The sequence below is a fragment of the Crocuta crocuta genome, unplaced genomic scaffold (genome assembly GCF_008692635.1).
Source record: "Crocuta crocuta isolate KB4526 unplaced genomic scaffold, BGI_CrCroc_1.0 scaffold251, whole genome shotgun sequence".
Classification (NCBI taxonomy): Eukaryota; Metazoa; Chordata; class Mammalia; order Carnivora; family Hyaenidae; genus Crocuta; species Crocuta crocuta.
In genome coordinates this window covers 593,420-612,139 of record NW_027527809.1, presented here as the reverse complement: position 1 = coordinate 612,139, position 18,720 = coordinate 593,420, and the positions used below count along the sequence as shown (strand labels likewise).

The window sequence follows — 18,720 nt, the reverse complement described above, 5'->3', positions numbered from 1 at the left end:
TGAGGCGAAGTCGGATGCTTAACTACCGAGCCACTCAGGAGCCCTTAGACATTTTTTTTTTTATTGGTGAGATTTATTTACAAAGTTGGAGAGATACATTTATTCAATCTTGTCTTGTTTTCTTCTACTAGAAATAAAATGAACTGTTTTTTTTTATTTTTTGGGTGAGTTTTTTTTTTTTTTTGCCATTTGTGTTATCTTTTATATCAAGTCACATAAAGTCAGTTTCACCTACTTGCCTTATTTTCCTGGAAGTTGCAGCAAAGCAAATGTGTAAAACTGCACCAAATAAAATTGTAAAAATCAAAACTGTATTAATGCTGCTAGTTTGCTTTGCGGTCAAGCCCTGGAGACAGAGCCACCCATGAGATTCTTTGTTAATGCACAATTTAATGAATTGATCTTAAAATATGATTTGGAAAAAATGGTTGTGTAATTCCAATAGTAGTGACTTTGGCCTTAGATTTTTCTTTAATGAACATTTTTAGATTTATACTTTAGATTTTAACTTTTATTTCCATAGTGAGAGATTTGACACCCTGACTTTATATAAAAGATGGTGGTCAAGTTGGGAAAGTGAAGAATGCTAGTCTCTTTAAATGTAAAATTTACAGTGTTTTTGTGGAGAAGGATTATGATGAACCTTTATTACATATGAAATGGGTAAAGTTATTCCACAACAGTAATCTGGACATAGACTATCCTAGGTTATAGGTTATGCACATTACATAGTTTTGTGTCCTCGAGGTGTGAAGAAAGATTGCAAGGTTCTTCCTCTTCCTGCCTCTTCCTCAGTAGGTAAACGGTGATAATAGCAACTTATTTCAAGGTAAGTAGTACAAGTACAGATTTCAGTCAGAAAATTTCTATTGGATATAGAGTCCAGGCTGGGTTTGGGGAAATGTTGAAATAAAATAAAATGTATATTTTCATTTTGATAGAATTTTCAAGAAGGTAAACTTTCAGAGGAATAGGTTTTTCCTTCAGTTAGACTGATTGAATGTAAAAGTTTAACTTTCGAATCTTTTAAAATCCTGCGTATGTTGTGCTTCCATTTCCTATGTAAGAAAATCTGATGTGTTGAGAGTTAAAATTATAGTTCAAAAATAAGATTTTTGTTATAGGCCTGCACTTACAAATTTTTAAGGTTCTGTCTGAACACTTTGATCAAAAATAAGTGTGAACACATATATGAAATGTTTACAAAGATAATGTTTAATTTTTGTAAATTTAAGGTATTCATTGCTTTTCTAAATTTATAAAATTGCTACAAACTTTTTTTTCTACAAGACAGGAAAATATTAAACTTTAAATATAATATTAATTTTGATTGTAAATATAGTTATTTCTAAACAGGAGCCTGAATCAATCCATGTTTTATTTTTTTGAATTACTGACACTTAGTTCTGATGAAGAAAAAGTTAGCATTTATAACCCTTTTCCCTTTCAGTATGTTATGAAGACAGTTTAGTATGTTTATCCATATCTATTTGGTACAATTATCCCTATTTTTTTAAAGTTTTGAGTATGGGGTGCCTGGATAGCTCAGTCGGTTAAGCGTCCGACTCTTGATTTTGGTTCAGGTCATGATCTCGCGGTTTGCGAGTTAGAACCCTACACTGGGTTCTATGCTGATAGTGTGGCTCCTGCTTGGGATTTTCTCTCTCTCTCCTTCTCTCTCTGCCCCTCCCCTGCTGTGTCTCTCTCTCTCAAAAAGAAATAAACTTAAAAGAAAAGTGAGAATAGAGATTATATGCTATTGAAAACATAAACTCAAAGGGCACCTGGGTGGTTCAGTTGGTTAAGCATCTGACTTCAGCTCAGGTCATGAGTTCTAGCCCTGTGTCGGGCTCTGTGCTGACAGCTCAAAGTCTGGAGCCTGCCTCAGATTCTGTGCCCTTTCCCTGCTCACACTCTGTCTCTCTCTATCTCTCAAAAATGAATAAACATTTAAAAAAAAAAAAGAAATCATATACTCAATACTTTATTTTTAAATGTTTATTTATTTCTTTTTTGAGAGAGAGTGCTTGCACGCTTAACCCACTGAGCCACACAGGCACCCCTCTATTCTCACTGTAAACTAACATACCTCGGATGAACTAAAATGTGAAATATCTCTATATTGCCAATGAAAATTAAGTTAACTTTAGATTTGACACTGCACTGTTGTTTTTTTTTGTAGTAAATACTGTCATTTGTCAGCTGTTTAACATTGGACAAGTCACTCATTCTTCTGACCCCATTTTCTCATTTCATGAAGCTTGACCTAGAGCATTCACAAAGGCTAGTTGCAGGAATACTATAGATCTGAATATGAAAGACAAAACCTTAAAACACTATAATATAAAATAGAATGCCTTCATGCTCCAGAGTAGGAAAAAAAATTTTTTTAAACCAAAGGTCAAAGCAGCACCCGTAAAGGCAAAAATGAACAAATTGGATTTTGTTAAGATTAAGAGCTTAATATTTATCAAAAGATGCTCTTAAGGTTGGAGGGCAAGTGATAGGGTAAGAGAAGATATTTAATAGATACACACATATACATATAGTTATTTGCAAATGTATACATACACACATCCAAGAATAACCAGGCTATATAAAGAATCCCTATACATTAATAAGAAAAAGACCAACAGTGCAGTAGTAAAATGGGTAGGACTTGAATAAGCACTTTACAAAAGGGGATGTTCATAGGGAATATATGAAAATATTTCTTTAATAATTAGGAAAATGCAAATAAAGTCCACACTTGACTACCATTACACAACTTACAAGAAAGACTGAAATTTAAAAGATAGACAATATAAAGTGATGATGAAGATGTGAAGCAACAGGAACTCTCTATGTACTGCTGGTGGGATTGTGAACTGGTTCAGTCACTTTAAAAAACATTTGGTAATAACTGTTAAATTTGATCTATACATATCTTGTGTCCCAATAATGTCACTGTTAGGAGTATCTGTGTATACATGTTTATTTTAGAGAACTGTGCTCATATGCAGCAGAAGATGCATGCAATAATATTAATAGCAGTATTCTTGCAAAAGGTTATAAGCAGAAAAAAACAAGTGGCCAATAAATGGTCACCCATTTATGGATAAATATGTGTATGAAGGAATACTGAGTAGGAGTGAAAAATCAATGAACTTCAGCTATGTAGGCCATCATATGTGTTTTTTTTTTAAAGTTAATTTATTTATTCTTAGAGAGAGTGAGAGAGCTTGCACATGAGCAGGAGATGAGCAATAGAGAGGATAGAACAGGAGAGAGAGAATCCCAAGCAGGTTCCACGCTGACTGTGCAGAGGTGGATACAGGGCTCAAGCTCATGAACTGTAATATCATAGGCCATCATATCTGACACCTTACAAAAATATTGAGGGAAATAGAAAAGATAAACCAAAGAAGATATGTGTATATGGATGATTGCGGTTCTGTACATTAAAAAAAAAAATCAGTGCTGGGATGCATACCCAGGCATAAAACTATAAACTACAGCAAGGAAGTGAATATCGTAAATGCTATGCTCTTACCTTTTGGGCAAGAGAGAGATGTGTTTGATGGGCAGTTGGAGGTACTCTGGTGTTTGCTTTATAATAATTCACAGTTATTTGTGATTGTGCATTTTATTAATGTGTGCTATCTATGTATTGCAATTAATTCTTTGAAGTTTATCTTAAAAATTAAAACAATTTCTGAAGGTGGATAAATTCCAGCTATAAATCACGAGTTTATAACTTTTCCCTTCTAATTCTTTATCACATGACCATTTTTTTGGTCTTATTGTTTACTGATCTTTTCATTGTTTTTATTTTATTTTATTTTTTTAATTAAAAAATTAAAAAAAAATATTTCTGAGAGAGAGAAAGAGGCAGAGAGAGACAGAGAGACAGACAGACAGACAATGTGAGCAGGGGAGGGTCAGAGAGAGAGGGATACACAGAATCCTAAACAGTCTCCAGGCTTTGAGCTAGCTGTCAGCACAGAGCCTGATGCGGGTCTCGAACCCATGAACCGTCAGATCATGACCTGAGCTGAAGTCGGACGCTTAACTGACTGAGCCACCTACGTGCTCCTCTTTTCTTTGTTTAAAAAAAATTTTTTTTAAAGATAATCTTTTTAAAAATTATTTATTTATTTTAGAGAGAGAGCGAGAGTGCAAGTGGGAGAAGGGGGAGAAGGGGGGAGAGAGAGAGAGAGAGAATTGGATTGACACAGGGCTCAACCCAATAACCCTAGAATCATGACCTGAGCTGAAATCAAGAGTTGGACGCTCAACCAACTGAGCCACCCAGGTGCCTCTGATCTTCTAATTGTTAAGAACTAAGTGTTTAAATTGTGTTGGAAAAAAGTGGTGTGCTGAACAACCTCATACAGGAACGTAAAAATTGATAATGCACATCTCTTTCTAACTTTGTGTTCAATTATGTCATGATGGTAAACTCAAATTTGCCATGCTGCGAGTAGTTACATCATAGAAATAGGCAAGAGCTACAAACCAGGGTTTTCTCTACCTTTCTGGAAAGCTGATGGTTAAACATTTACTAGTATACCAACTACTACGCTGTTTGCTATATTGTGTGAGAGGTATTTAAAGAGAATTATCATATTAATATAGGCATTATTTGAACTTCAGCAAGTTATTTTGCTTCTGTGTGTCTCTTGATTTTACCTTTAAAATTGAGAGGTTAATAGTATCAACAAAAAAATAAGTTGGTAAAAGTACAGTATTTGATGTAAAAGTACTATTTGGTATAGTGATCAATAAATTTTGCTGTTTTTAAAGAATCATATTTGTAAGGTGAATATTCAAGAGAATGCAAGTGTTCCCTTAATCTGAATCCTCACTGTTGTTTTACACACTTGTTTTAGAAATGCTGAGAAATTCTTTGTAGTCCATTGGAATATTTCCCAGATAATATTTTATTTTATTATTTTATTTTTAGGTAATTCCTCCTCGGGAATGGAAGCCAAGGCAGTGCTATGATGACATTGATAATTTGCTTATTCCAGCACCAATTCAGCAGATGGTCACAGGGCAGTCGGGACTGTTTACTCAATATAACATCCAGAAAAAAGCCATGACAGTGAAGGAGTTCAGGCAGCTGGCTAACAGTGGCAAGTAAGTGCATGCAGTTTGCTATTTTTATTTTTTTCAAAGATATGCATGAACATGGTAGGAAAGTAGACTGAGGAGCTTGTGATGAAAAGCAGTGGTTTTCTGCTTTCTTCCTTCAGTTTTCATTTAACTGTTCCTGTTTTCTTTTTCTTTTTTTAATGTTTTTTTTATTTCTAAGAGAGAGAGAGAGACAGTGTGAGGAGGGGAGGGTCAGAGAGAGAGGGAGTCACAGACTGAAACAGGCTCCAGGCTCCAAGCTGGCAGTCAGCACAGAGCCCGACGTGGGGCTCGAACCCATGAACCGCGAGATCATGACCTAAGCGAAAGTCGGACACTTAACCGACTAAGCCACCCAGGCGCCCCTAACTGTTCCCGTTTTCTGTTCTTCAGGTGGTTGCCTGCTTAAATTTAAGTTTACTCCTAAGGAAGTTGTTTCTCATTTTATCATCTTATTCATAATATCTGTAAATGTTTTTTTCTATCTTTTAGCTGCCATGAATTTTTGATTCTACACATGATTCATGCGCCTTAGGCAAGTTTTCTTCTTTGTGTCAGAGTGTTTAAATCTTTTTTCTTTTTTTTTTTTTTTTGGCAGCTGTGAGAAGTAAACTTTTATTTCCTTCTTGGCTGACAGGACTTTTCACACCCATGCTCCTCCCAGCACCTTCTATCCTGTCCACACAGTGGTAGTATATTCCAAAAGGTACCATGGCCATGGGGTTGGGGAGTCATCTCACATTCCAGGCTGGAGGAATGGGGTTTTGGAGATACTCTCCACCCCCAGCAAACTTTTACCAGCCAGAGGCTATGACATTCCCAACCCCGAATCCTGTATCCTGGTGGGAGGCGGCAATGCCTTCTTAGTTCTTCACACCTGGGAGAAGCAGGACCACAGAGGGTAAGCCACAGGCCCCCAGCTCCAGTAGCTCCCAACACTGGCCCCTGCCCAGGTCACAACTCCAGCCCCATTACCAGGCAGCAGAGGTCTTTCTTCTTCCTTGGGCTTCAATGTCAGATGAGCCCTCCACACTAGGCAAGGCAGAGATGAAGCTGGAAGCAGCAGCATTGGCAGAAAAGGAGTAGGCACTGAGACTGGTGGGTTGCTGGGCCAACAGCATGGGGCCAAAGGCGCTCTCAAAGTCAGGGCAAGCTGTCTGTCCATGCAGCTCTGGGCTGGCCAGGATGTGAGTGTAATCGGCTATGACACAGGTACTTGGACGCCTTTCTACTCGGATGCTAGCTAATACTTACCCATTCCTTTACATCAAAATACCAAACACTGATGGCATACCTGGTGGCATAGGCTGGTTTCACCTCATGGGGGGTTCCACTGATCAGACCAGAAAATAAGCAACCCATCAAAGAATGGCTCAGTGTTGGTTACCATGGCCCCGCCCTCAGGGAAGAATTGCAGCAGCTTGCCATGCACTTTTCATGTCCCAGTTCTGATTCAGGTAATAGATACAGGTGACGCAGTGCCCACTGCCATGTGGATTGTCAACATGCCTTATGTACCCCTGCCCGTTGAATCAGTAAAATACCACCATGGCCTTGAGGCGCTGTGGATGACATAGCCACTTAGCACCCAACACAGTGGCAGATTATAACATCCATGTGGGCCATGAGGACCCCAGTGCTTTGGCAGCTGGGCTTATGGCCTTCTACTCAGGCAGTCTGGTCCCTGCAGAAGCTGCATGGTGAAATAGCCTGTTGGCTCATGAGCTGCCTATCATGTTGGTGCCCCCTCTGCTTCAGGGCCTCTACCTCAGCCAGCACATGGCCACCCAGTGCTGCCCCTAGGAAGTTATCCTTGACACTGATGCTATAGTACCACCTGCAGGGTAGAGTTTAGTCCAGGGCCAGGCGCTTGGACATGATGGGCGGTCCCTCCTCCCTCAGCCCCACACTGGCCTCACTGTTGCCACTGCTGCAGCACATGCCACCCTTCCTTTTGGCCTCTGCCTCCTAGTTCTCCTGCCTGGCCCAAGGGCCACTTGCTCCTGCCCATTTCCCTTTGGGGACCTCAGGCAGGGCTCCCTGGCCACCAGTTGCTAGTACTCCTTGGTGACTAGTGCTGTAGTGCTCTTACTCTACAGCGGCTGCATCTCACCACTATCCTGTCTGCTGAAGCCCTCCCACAGGAGGCTGGCTGTGGTGGAAGGGGCTGTGGCCCTGGGGGTCCTGCTCCCCACCAAGGCATCATCAGGTGCTCCTGGTTGGTGGTAGGAGGGTAGCAGGGGACAGGGCAGGTAACTCTTCACCCCAGTCCTGGCCCAGCTAGCATCCAAGTGCTGAGACACAGAACCTGGGAGAGCCTCACTTAAGGGCTGTGGCTGGCATGGGCTGTCCATGGCAGCAGTGTCTTCATCCCCTCAGCATGGAGGACACAGCCCAGGCCCATGGTACCACCCTCCTCTGCCTCTGCTTCCTCCACTTGATGCAGCTGGGGCCAGGGTGGCAGCTGAGCCTGGTGTGAGGCAGGGTGAGGCAGGGCAGGCAGCAGAGACTCTTCTCATGCCTTGTGGGTGCTCACAGGTCCCCAAGTCCTCTGATGCCCATAGGGGCTTGGGAAAGGACCCATCAGGGTGGTGAGAATTTTCCTTTGCTCTCTACACATTTGGTTTTGCCTGCTACCCAGGGCCATATACCACGCCATACCCCTGACAGTGTTTCAAGCCTCAAATGATAAATTATATATTTAGAATATAAGTAATTAAAAAAAAAACCCAAACCCTTGAATGACTTGAAGGGCCACCATTATTGTATTAGCATTATTGTAATTATACCTATTGCTGTGTAACAAATTACACCAAACCTTATAGCTTAAATCAATAAGCATTTATTTATTATCTTAGTTTTTGAAGGTTAGGAATCTGGGAGTGGCGTGACTGGGTGGCTGTGGCTCAGTGCCTCTCATGAGGTTGCAGTCAAGATGTTAGGTGGGTGAGGCTGTTATCATCTGAAAGCTTGACTGTGACTGGACGATCCTATTCTAAGATTGCTCCCCTTACATGGCTGTTGGCTAGAGTCCTGAGTTCTTTGTTACATGGACTGTTCTTCATGTTTTGGCAGCTGGCCTCTTCCAGAGCCAGTGATGCAAGAGAGTAACCAAGATGGAAGCTACAGTATCTCTTCATGATCTGTTTCTTGACTATCCCTTTTGAGTTATTTTATTTGTTACAAGCCAGTTGCAAAGTGAATCCCATAGTCAAGGGGAGGAGAATTAAGCTCCACTTCTTTTTAAAAAATATTTTAAATGTTTTATTTATTTCTGAGAGAGAGAGAGAGGCACTGTGAGCAGGGGAGGGTCATAGAAAGAGGGAGACACAGAATACAAAGCAGGCTCCAGGCTCTGAGCTGCCAGCACAGAGCCCCACACAGGGCTCGAACCCACGAACCATGAGATCATGACCTGAGCTGAAGTTGGATGCTTAACCGACTGAGCCAACCAGGTGCCCCATTAAGCTCCACTTCTTGAAGGGAGGAGTATCAAAGGATTTGTGGACATATTTAGAAACCATTACAATTATTATTATTAAATTACCTTTAAAAAAAAGTTTCTGATATGGTAGTTAAGGCTCTAGATCAAAACATTAATTTGAAGAAAAAAATTAGAACCCCAAAACCACCAACCAATCAGCTAGTCGGAAAACATTGTCCAAATTCTCCAGATAGGTGTGTGTGAAATTAAGCTCTTTGGATAAATTTAGTTGATATCTTTTTAAAGGATTTTTACATTTATATTTGACATAGCAAGTACTTTATAGTACTTGAAAAATCTTAATTCTGTGTATAAAGCTCCTTTGGAACATTGTGACTTTTTCAAAGAAATTGAAATTTTTATATTTAATGTGAGTTCCTTCTTTTAAATTATTGATAAGCATTAATAAAGTGTCAGATCTCAGTTGAGAATGTGAAAATTTTATCACTGACTGGAATGATTTGCATTCAGACTCTTTAAGAACTCTTTGGGGGCACCTGGGTAGCTCAGTTAAGTGTCCAACTTCGGCTCAGGTCATGATCTCACAGTTCTTGATTTCTAGCCCTGCATCAGGCCCTGTGCTGAAAGCTTAGAGCCTGGAGCCTGCTTCGGATTCTGTGTCTCCCTGTCTCTTGGCCCCTCTCCTGCTCACAGTGTGTCTCTTTTTCTCTCAAAAATAAATAAATATTAAAAACAAAAAGAACTCTTTTAACAAAAAGATTGTGATGCTCTTGAAACAAGATTGTGGAAGAAAATTTACCCAACTTTTTATAAGTATGAATGGTTTATTCTGTTATTTATTTTCTAGCACCCATTTCCAGAGTCATTTTTAAAGTGTTAATAGTCTAGCTCATTTAGTGGAACATCTGCTTGGCTACTTTGATATTTCAGGAGACAATTTGTACTTAAAAGTAATCAGATTATACTTACTAGAAAATGTTTGTTAATACCTTTAGTAATGATTATAGTCACCATAAGAAAAGTGCAAGGTGCTATGGAGTTTCAAAGAAAAATAAGACTTCTTTGGTTGTTAATCAGGAAAGGAATGATTTCATTTTGTAGGTGCTGCTGAGGTGGATTTTGAAGATGGTCAGAAATGTTTTTATCAGTTACAAAAGTAAAACATTCTTATTTGAAAATTCAAACATTATAGAAACACAAAATTTTAACTCCCAGATCCAATCATCATTAATAATACATGATAATTCAAAATAATTGATGAGAAAAGAGACTGGAAGACCTTTTTTTATGGTCACAGAGAAACTTTGATCATCTCTAGCCCCTGTGATTACCCTAGCATAGTATCAGTTTCCTATTTAGAGGGAATTTACTTTACTAGACACTTACTTTGTTTATATATCTGTTCAGTTTTTGCTCAGGTGCCTTGTTTGTAGATTGGCTCTTCCTGAAGATAGCCATTTTGATGTTGTTTGTTTTGTGTTTCACTTTATACCCAATACCTGGTACAGTATCTGGGGTATAGTAGGTGTTCTTTCAGTATATGTTTATTGAATGATTAATGCCATGAAAGCCAAAATATACTTGAAGTAGTATAATTATTGGACAGATTGTCATGATTTCTTTAATAACAGAATGTGCATTTCTTAAATTTCTGAAGTTTAAAACTGATTTTTAAAAATAATTGACTCTTTTTTTCTTGTTGCAAAACATATCTATTATAAAATGCCTGAAAGGTTATTCCATGTTAAACTTTATTTTTTGAGTTGGATTAATTTCATTATAATTGTTACAATGTTAAAGTACTTTTGAGAATTCTCTTTTTATATTTCATCTGCCAATTTCATGTGGGAAATTTATTTCAAATGCCAGTGAAATGGGTTTCTAAGTTTCAATCCAAGGCTTGCTTGTTCACTTAGAGCTGTACTAGTGTGAAATGGTGTTCATTATGGTTGTAGGATGGTCTTGAGTTGGGGCTAATTTTCATGTGAGGCAGGAGGCATCCTTCTGGTTTTTCTGTTCATCTATTTTCCTTCATTCAGTACATGCCCTTGCATAGGTGCAAAGTATGTAATGTGCTTGGTATAAACAGTAGACAGGATAACATGCTCATTTGGTTGATAAACACAATCTAATCCAAAAAAAATCTAGAGTCCTCCAACATAGCTCTCCTATAAAAATACCTATGGAGGTAAGTAATATGCTCTCTTGTAAGTAATATGTATCACTTATATTGCTGATCTATACTTTCTTCTAGGCATGGAGCTATGTCCTTTAGATAATTATGTGATAGAGTCCTCAGAGTAACTCAATTGATATTAGCCTCTTTTATAGAGGAGTAACTGAGGTCTGGTGAAATTCAGTCCCCTGCCCAAGGTTACATAGCTTATACATGGTAAAGCCTGGATTCAAAGCTCTAGGCAGGCTGGTCCTGGATACCTATCTTTTAACAATCGTAATATAGTGAATAAAAGGTTCTAGCGAAAAGGAAAGGTTGGATTGCTTTTGAGCAAATTGACACTGGATTTGTGGGACAGCTATGATTGTTTAACAGTCCATTAGGGATGAAATCTGTAGCCAACTGAGTGAACTGGTCACTTTTTTCAAGTTTAGAATTGTTGTTTGTATCAGATATTCACGGATCTTAGAATTTAACATCAGTAGCCAATACTGAACCATATGTTTCCTTTTTAAAGTTATAGGTTGTTAAAAATTAATCATGATTGAGTAGTGAATTGTGATAGATTCTTTAGATCATCTAATAGTGAAAGGCAATTTAAGACTTCAGTACCCAAAGTCTAGCAGATTTCTCGGTAGATCAAAATAAACAGTATTTCTGTTACCTTTTTTATTGCCTGAGTCTGAACTCTGGTTAGCTTGCTTAGCTTGTGGCTAGAATTCTTGTTACTGTTGGAACCTACTAATTGAAGTGGTGAACTACAGTGGAGTTAGTGATGCTTTCATGCCCCTCCCTTTTATTTTTGACTGTTCTGTTGAGATGTTAATGATTTGAGTAAATCAGCAAATGATTCTGTATTTCAAATACAGTTGTTAAATTGTTTGCTATTCTTGCTTATTGCTTAGATAACCAGTTTCGGTCCCAGTATAGTGGGTATTAATTTTGATGGTTCTACAGTTATTCAGTCTAAAATATTCAATAGGCTTTATCAGGATTATTACTGCTGCTAAGCACTCTTTTTACTGCCAAACAGTTTCATTACTTTCTTCATTTGATTTCTTTTTTTCATGTAGAAATAATGGTATTTTGTGTGTGTGTGTGTGTGCATATTAACATAAGATTATTTGTTTACAACCCAAATAAGACAGAGAAGCAAGTGCCTTTCTGTAATTCCAATGTGAAAGATAACCATTAATATTAATAATATGGTATGTATTTCTTTTTGACCATTTGAGTACAGTTATAGATATTTTTTACATAAATATTATCATAGTATTCTGTAACTTGCTTAATTCACTGTGGAGAGATATTAATGTCAATACATAGAAAGATCTACCTTATCTTGTGTTCTGTATTTTATTTAAGCCCTTTTATGTAACTAAGCCTGTAAAATTTAGTATAGTATAATTGGTTAAAGATTTTAGAAAAAATTTTAAAGCTAAAGTAATGGGGTTTTGACTATTCTCCTTATATATTTGATACTTCCATGAGAATATTTCCTTACTAGTCAAAAATATGAGGTTACTATATAGTTATTTAGGAATCTTAAGAGTATTCAGAGATCAATGATAAATACAATGGTATATTTACTTACTAGATTTGACAATATGAGTTGTTGCAGTGTTTTCATTTTGATAAGATTTTGTTTAGAATGTAATTTAAGAAGGGGCTCCTGGGTGGCTTAGTCTGTTGAGCGTCTGACTTTGGCTCAAGTCATGATCTTGCTGTTCACAAGTTTGAGCCCTGTGTTGGGCTCTGTGCTGGCAGCTCAGAGCCTGGAGCCTGCTTCAGATTCTGTGTTTCCCTCTCTCTCTCTCTGTCCCACCCCCACTTGTGCTCTGTCTCTCTCTCTCTTTCAAAAATAAATAAAACATTAAAAATTAAAAAATAAGAAAATGATACATGGGTGGGGAAAATCTTACAATTGTCATATTGGTTTGTGCTCTTTTCATTTATCTTTTGCAGATACTGTACTCCAAGATACTTGGATTATGAAGATTTGGAGCGCAAGTACTGGAAGAACTTAACTTTTGTGGCACCCATCTATGGCGCAGATATTAATGGAAGCATATATGATGAGGTATATTATAGTGTAATGGATTTTGTAAAGGACACATTTCCTATTTTTGTTACCATTTTAGGTACTTCTCAAGTACCTTTGATGTGATCCATAATTCCTTAGGACAAGAGGAAATAAAGACACATCAGTAGGATTTCTGCTGCAGATATTTGTCAGATTGAAACCACCTAATGGTACAAATACCTGAAATTGCTCAACAGCAATATATTATGTGGTTATCTGGCTGATCTTTAAATTACACTAAAATTTTTTTTAGGCAAAACACTTTTCAAAAATATTTGGGGGATGCTTGGGTGGCTCGGTCAGTTAAGTTTTGGACTTTGGCTCAGGACATGATCGTGGTCTGTGAGTTTGAGCCCCATGTTGGGCTCTGTGCTGACAGCTCAGACCCTAAAGCCTGCTTCAAATTCTTCGTCTCCTTCTCGGTCTCTCTCTACCCCTCCCTCACTCATGCTGTGTTTCTTTTTCTCAAAAATGAATAAATTAAAAAAAATGAAACAAAACAGAAAATATTATCCATAATACTACCACCTTAAAGCTAAAACAGTATTTTAATATGTATTCTTCTAGTAGTTTTCCCCTAGTCATTTAAAAAAGTTATATTTGAATAGGCTTATTCTCCTTTTCTTCCACAAATTATGAGAATTTTTCTCTTTTTTAAAGAGCACATATTATTACAGTCTTTCCAGTTATTATTTATGAGGCCATAACATGCTTGAAATAAACCAATCCTTTTTGCTGCCTCCTAGTAAATGTAAACCCTGTTTCTCTTTTTTGTTTCTTTTTGGGTTGTTTTGGTTCTTTTTATTTTAAGAAAGGTCTTAACTACTGAAAGGTTGGAGTAGTGTGATGAACACTTAGATATTCTTCAGTTAGAGTCATCAGTTAGTATCCTTTGTTTCTCTGTTGCGCTGCCATTGTCTCTTTTTGTCTCTTTCTCTGTTTCTCTGCTGTTAACATTTGAAAGCAAGTTGCAGACATTTTGACAGTTAACCTTTAATTATTTCAGCATGTGTTTTAAATCATCTAGTATACAGATCGTATTCATGAGATCCTAATTTTGCCAATAATATTTATAAACTGTTTTTTCCTCCAGTCAGAAGGATCCAGTCAAGAATTTCTCTTTATAATTAATAAATGATTTACAAGGTGATACTTAGAGACTAGATAACTAGCCTGTATCCCAGCAGCCTTTCACCCAGTGAACTTACATCTATTGATAATCTTTTCCTGAATCTGTTATTATAGTATTTTTAAACTTTTTATATTTTGAAATATAAGATAAGGTAGAAAGCACATAAAACAGAAACTTAAATCTTAATAAATTATTGCACAGTGAACTCCTGTGTATCATCACTGACACCAAGGAATATATTTACTAGCATGCTAGAGTTTCCCTACACCTCCCTTGACTGATCATAGTCTTCACCTTTTATCGAAAGATAATCACTATTCTGACTTTATGGCAGTCACTTCTTTGTTTTCTTTAGGAATATAGTTCATTATATCCTGTTTCTGAATTTTATACAACCAGAATCATTCAGTGTGTAGTCTTTTATGCCTGGCTTCTTTCATACCTTATGAACATTTCTAAATTTTTTCTACATTGTATAGCTCTAGTACATTTTCTTTGCCGTATAATATTCTGTTGTATGAATGTGTTACAGTATATTTATTGTTGTGCCACTACAGGTCATGTTGGTTGTTTTCACTTTTGGCTTTTATGAACAAAACTTTCATGAATGTTCTGTATGTTTCCCTGGTCATGTAATGGTGTGTTTATATAGGGTGTAGGACTAGTAGTTGTTATAGGGGACACACATGGTTAGCTTCAGAAGTAAACTCTTTTCCAGTTTGCACCTTCTTATAGTAGTGTTTTCAAGTTCCCATTATTCCACATCTTATGTAATATTTGTTATTGATGGTCTTTTAAATTTAGACATTCTGTTGGATGTGTATTGTAGTTGTGTTTTTAAGTTTCATTATGATTTTTTCCCTTATGTTCATTGCTGTTTGGATTTTCCCTTTTATTGAGGCACCTGTTTTTTTTTTTTTTAAATAGTTTATTTTCAAGTTGGCTTACATATAACACCCAGTGCTCATTCCAACAAGTGTGGTCCCCTTCGCCTTTCCCCTGCCCTCATCAGCCCTCAGTTTGTTCTCAGCATTCAAGAGTCTCTCATGGTTTGCCTCCCTCCCACTCCCCAACTATTTTACCCTTCTTCTCCCTCATGGTCCTCCGTTAGCTTCCTCCTAATCCACCTTTTTGTGCAAACATATGGTATCTGTCCTTCTCTGCCTGACTTATTTCGCTCAGCATAACACCCTTAGTTCAATCCATGCCTGACTTATTTCGCTCAGCATAACACCCTTAGTTCAATCCACGTTGCTACAAATGGCCAGATTTCATTCTTTCTTATTGCCATGGAGTATTCCATTGTATAAATATACCACATCTTCTTGATCCATTCATCAGTTGATGGACACTTAAGTTCTTTCAATGTTTTGACTATTGTTGAGAGTGCCCCTATGAACATTGGGGTACATGTGCCCTTATGCATCAGCATTCCATATCCCTTGGGTAAATTCCTAGCAGTGCTATTGCTGGGTCATAGGGGAATTCTCTTGTTAATTTTTGGAGAAACCTCCATACTGTTTTCCAGAGCGGCTGCACAGTTTACCAACAGTGCAGAAGGGTGCCCATTTCTCCACATCCTCACCAGCATCTAGAGTCTCCTGATTTGTTCATTTTCACCACTCTGACTGCTATGAGGTGGTATCTCAATGTGGTTTTGATTTGTATTTCCCTGATGAGGAGGGATGCTGAGCATTGTTTCATGTGTCTGTTGGCCATCTGGATGTCCTCTTTGGAGAAGTGTCTGTTCCTGTCTTCTGCCCTTTCTTCCCTGGATTATTTGTTTTTTGAGTGTGTAGTTTGGCGAGTTCCTTATAGACTTTGGAAACTAGCCCTTTATCTGATACGTCATTTGCAACTATCTTTTCTTATTCTGTCAGTTGCCTTTTAGTTTTATGGATTGTTTCCTTTGCTGTGCAGAAGCTTTTTATCGTGATGAGGTCCTGGTAGTTCATTTTTTGCTCTTGATTCCCTTGCCTTTGGGGATGTGTCAGGTAAGAAATTGCTGCGGTGGAGGTCAAGGAGATTGTTTCCTGCATTCTCTTCTAGGGGTTTGATGGTTTCCTGTCTCACATTCAGGTCCTTTATCCATTTTGAGTTTAATTTGGTGTATGGTGTGAGAAAATGATCTAGTTTCATTCTTCTGCATGTTGTTGTCAGTTCTCCCAGCACCATCTGTTAAAGAGGTTGTCTTTTTTTCCATTGAATACTCTCCCGCTTTGTCAAAGATTAGTTGGCCATACATTTGTGGGTCCAGTTCTGAGTTCTCAATTCTATTCCATTGGTCTATGTGTCTGTTTTTGTGCCAGTACCATACTGTCTTGATGATTACAGTTTTGTAGTAGAGGCTTTTGTGGTTCCATATAAATTTTAGGATAGTTCTAGTTTTGAGAAGAATGCTGGTGCAATTTTGATTGGGATTGTATTGAATGTGTAGATTGCTTTGGGTAGTAATGACATTTTAATAATATTTATTCTTCCAATCCATGAGCATGGAACGTTTTTCCATTTCTTTGTGTCTTCTTCAATTTCCTTCATAAGTTTTCTATAGTTTTCATCACACAGAGCTCCTATATCTTTGGTTAGGTTTATTCGTAGGTATTTTATGTTTTTTTGTGCAATTGTGAATGGGATCAGTTTCTTGATTTCTCTTTCTGTTGTTTCATTATTGGTGTATAAAAATGCAACCGATTTCTGTACGTTGATTTTGTACCCTGCAACTTTGCTGAATTCTTGGATGAGTTTTAGTAGGCTTCTAGTGGAGTCTGTCAGGTTTCCTATGTAGAGTATCATCTCGTCTGCGAAAAGTGAAAGTTTGACTTTTTCTTTACCAACTCTGATGCCTTTGATTTCCTTTTGTTGTCTGATGACTGATGCTAGGGCTTCCAGCACTATGTTAAACAGCAGTGGTGAGAGTAGACATCCCTGTCGTGTTCCTCATCTCAGGGGGAAAGCTCTCAGTTTTTCCCCATTGAGGATGATGTTAGCTGAGGGCTTCTCATAGATGGCTTTTATGATGTTTAAGTAAGTTCCTTCTATCCCGACTTTCTCGAGGGTCTTTATTAAGAAGCGATGCTGTATTTTGTCAAATGTTTTTTCTGCATCTATCGACAGGATCATATGGCTTTTATCTTTTCTTTTGTTGATGTGATGTATCACATTGATTGATTTGCGAATGTTGAACCAGCCCTGTAACCCAGGAATCCCACTTGATCTTGCTGGATAATTCTTTTTATGTGTGTTGTATTCGATTTGCAGGGATCTTGTTGAGGATTTTTGCATCCGTATTCATCAAGGATATTGGCCTGTAGTTCTCCTTTTTTGCTGGGTCTCTGTCTGGCTTGGGAATCAGAGTGTTGCTGGCTTCATAAAATGAGTCCGAAAGTTTTCCTTCGATTTCTGTTTTTTGGAATAGTTTGAGAGGAATGCGTATTAATTCTGTTTTAAATGTCTGGTAGAATTCCCCTGGGAAGCCATTTGGCCCAGGGCTCTTATTAGTTGGGAGATTTTTGATAATTAATTAGATTTCCTCACTTGTTATGGGTCTGTTCAGGTTTTCTGTCCCTTCCAGTGTGAATTTTGGTAGTGAGTGTGTGTTTAGGAATTTGTCCATTTCTTCTAGGTTGTTCAGTCCAGTTTGTTGGCATATAGTTTTTCATAGTATTCCCTGATAATTGCTCATATTTCTGAGGGGTTGGTTGTAATCAATCCGTTTTCTTTCATGATTTTGTCTATTTGAGTGCTCTCTCTTTACTTTTTGAGAAGCCTGGCTAGAGGTTTATCAGTTTTGTTTATTTTTTTCAGAAAACCAACTCTTGGTTTCATTGATCTGTTCAACTGTTTCCTTGGTTTCTATATTGTTTATTTCTGCCCTGATTTTTATTATTTGTCTTCTTCTACTGGGTTTGACGTGCTCTTGTTGCTCTCCCTCTAGTTGCCTTAGGTACACTGTTAGATTTTGCTTGCACTTTTTCTAATTTCTTGAAAATGGCCTGGAGTGCAATGTACTTTCCTCTTAGGACTGCTTTCACCGCATCCCATAGGGTTTGGATTGTTGTATTCTCATTTTCATTTGTTTCCATATGTTTTTTAATATCTTCTCTAATTCCCTGATTGGCCCATTCGTTCTTTAGTAGGGTGTTCTTTAGCCTCCATGTTTTTGGGGGTTTTACAGACTTCTCCCTGTGATTGATTTCGAGTTTCATAGCATTGTGATATGAAAGTGTGCATGGTATGATCTCAGTTCTTTTATATTTATTGAGGGCTGCTTTACGTCCCAGTATGTGATCTATCTTGGATAATGTGCCATGCGCACTTGAGAAGAATGTGAATTCCATGGCCTCAGGATGTAGAGTTCTAAATATATCTGTCAAATCTATCTGGTCAAATGTGTCATTTAAGTCCATTGTGTCTTTATTGATTTTCTGTCCACTTGGTCTGTCCATTGCTGTAAGAGGAGTATTAAAGTCTCCTGCTTTTAGCACGTTCTTATCGATAAGACCATTTCTGTTTGTGATTGTTTTATGTATTTAGGTGCTCCCATATTTGGTGCATAGGCATTTATGATTGTTAGCTCTTCCTGATGGATAGACCCTGTAATTATTATATAATGCCCTTCTTCATCCCTCGTTACTGTCTTTACTTTAAAGTCTAGTTTGTCTGATATAAGTATAGCTACTGCAGCTTTTTTTTTTGACTTCCTGTAGCATGATAGATATTTCTCCATCCCCTTACTTTCAGTCTGAGGGTGTCCTCCTGTCTAAAATGAG

At 37.8% G+C, this 18,720-nt stretch overlaps 1 protein-coding gene and 1 pseudogene across 6 annotated transcripts in view; one reads left to right on the top strand and one right to left on the bottom strand.

Moving 5' to 3' along the window:
- The window catches only part of KDM4C (lysine demethylase 4C), a 426,956-nt gene that overhangs the window by 31,005 nt on the left and 377,231 nt on the right, over nucleotides 1–18,720 (top strand). For all 6 annotated transcript variants that reach the window (XM_077774817.1, XM_077774795.1, XM_077774812.1 and 3 more), the window contains 2 exons: nucleotides 4,946–5,121; nucleotides 12,702–12,816. In XM_077774817.1, the coding sequence (XP_077630943.1) occupies nucleotides 4,946–5,121; nucleotides 12,702–12,816 (291 nt within the window). The remainder of the gene's footprint in view (nucleotides 1–4,945; nucleotides 5,122–12,701; nucleotides 12,817–18,720) is intronic.
- LOC144240510 (prolyl hydroxylase EGLN2 pseudogene) lies at nucleotides 6,317–7,469 on the bottom strand (annotated as a pseudogene).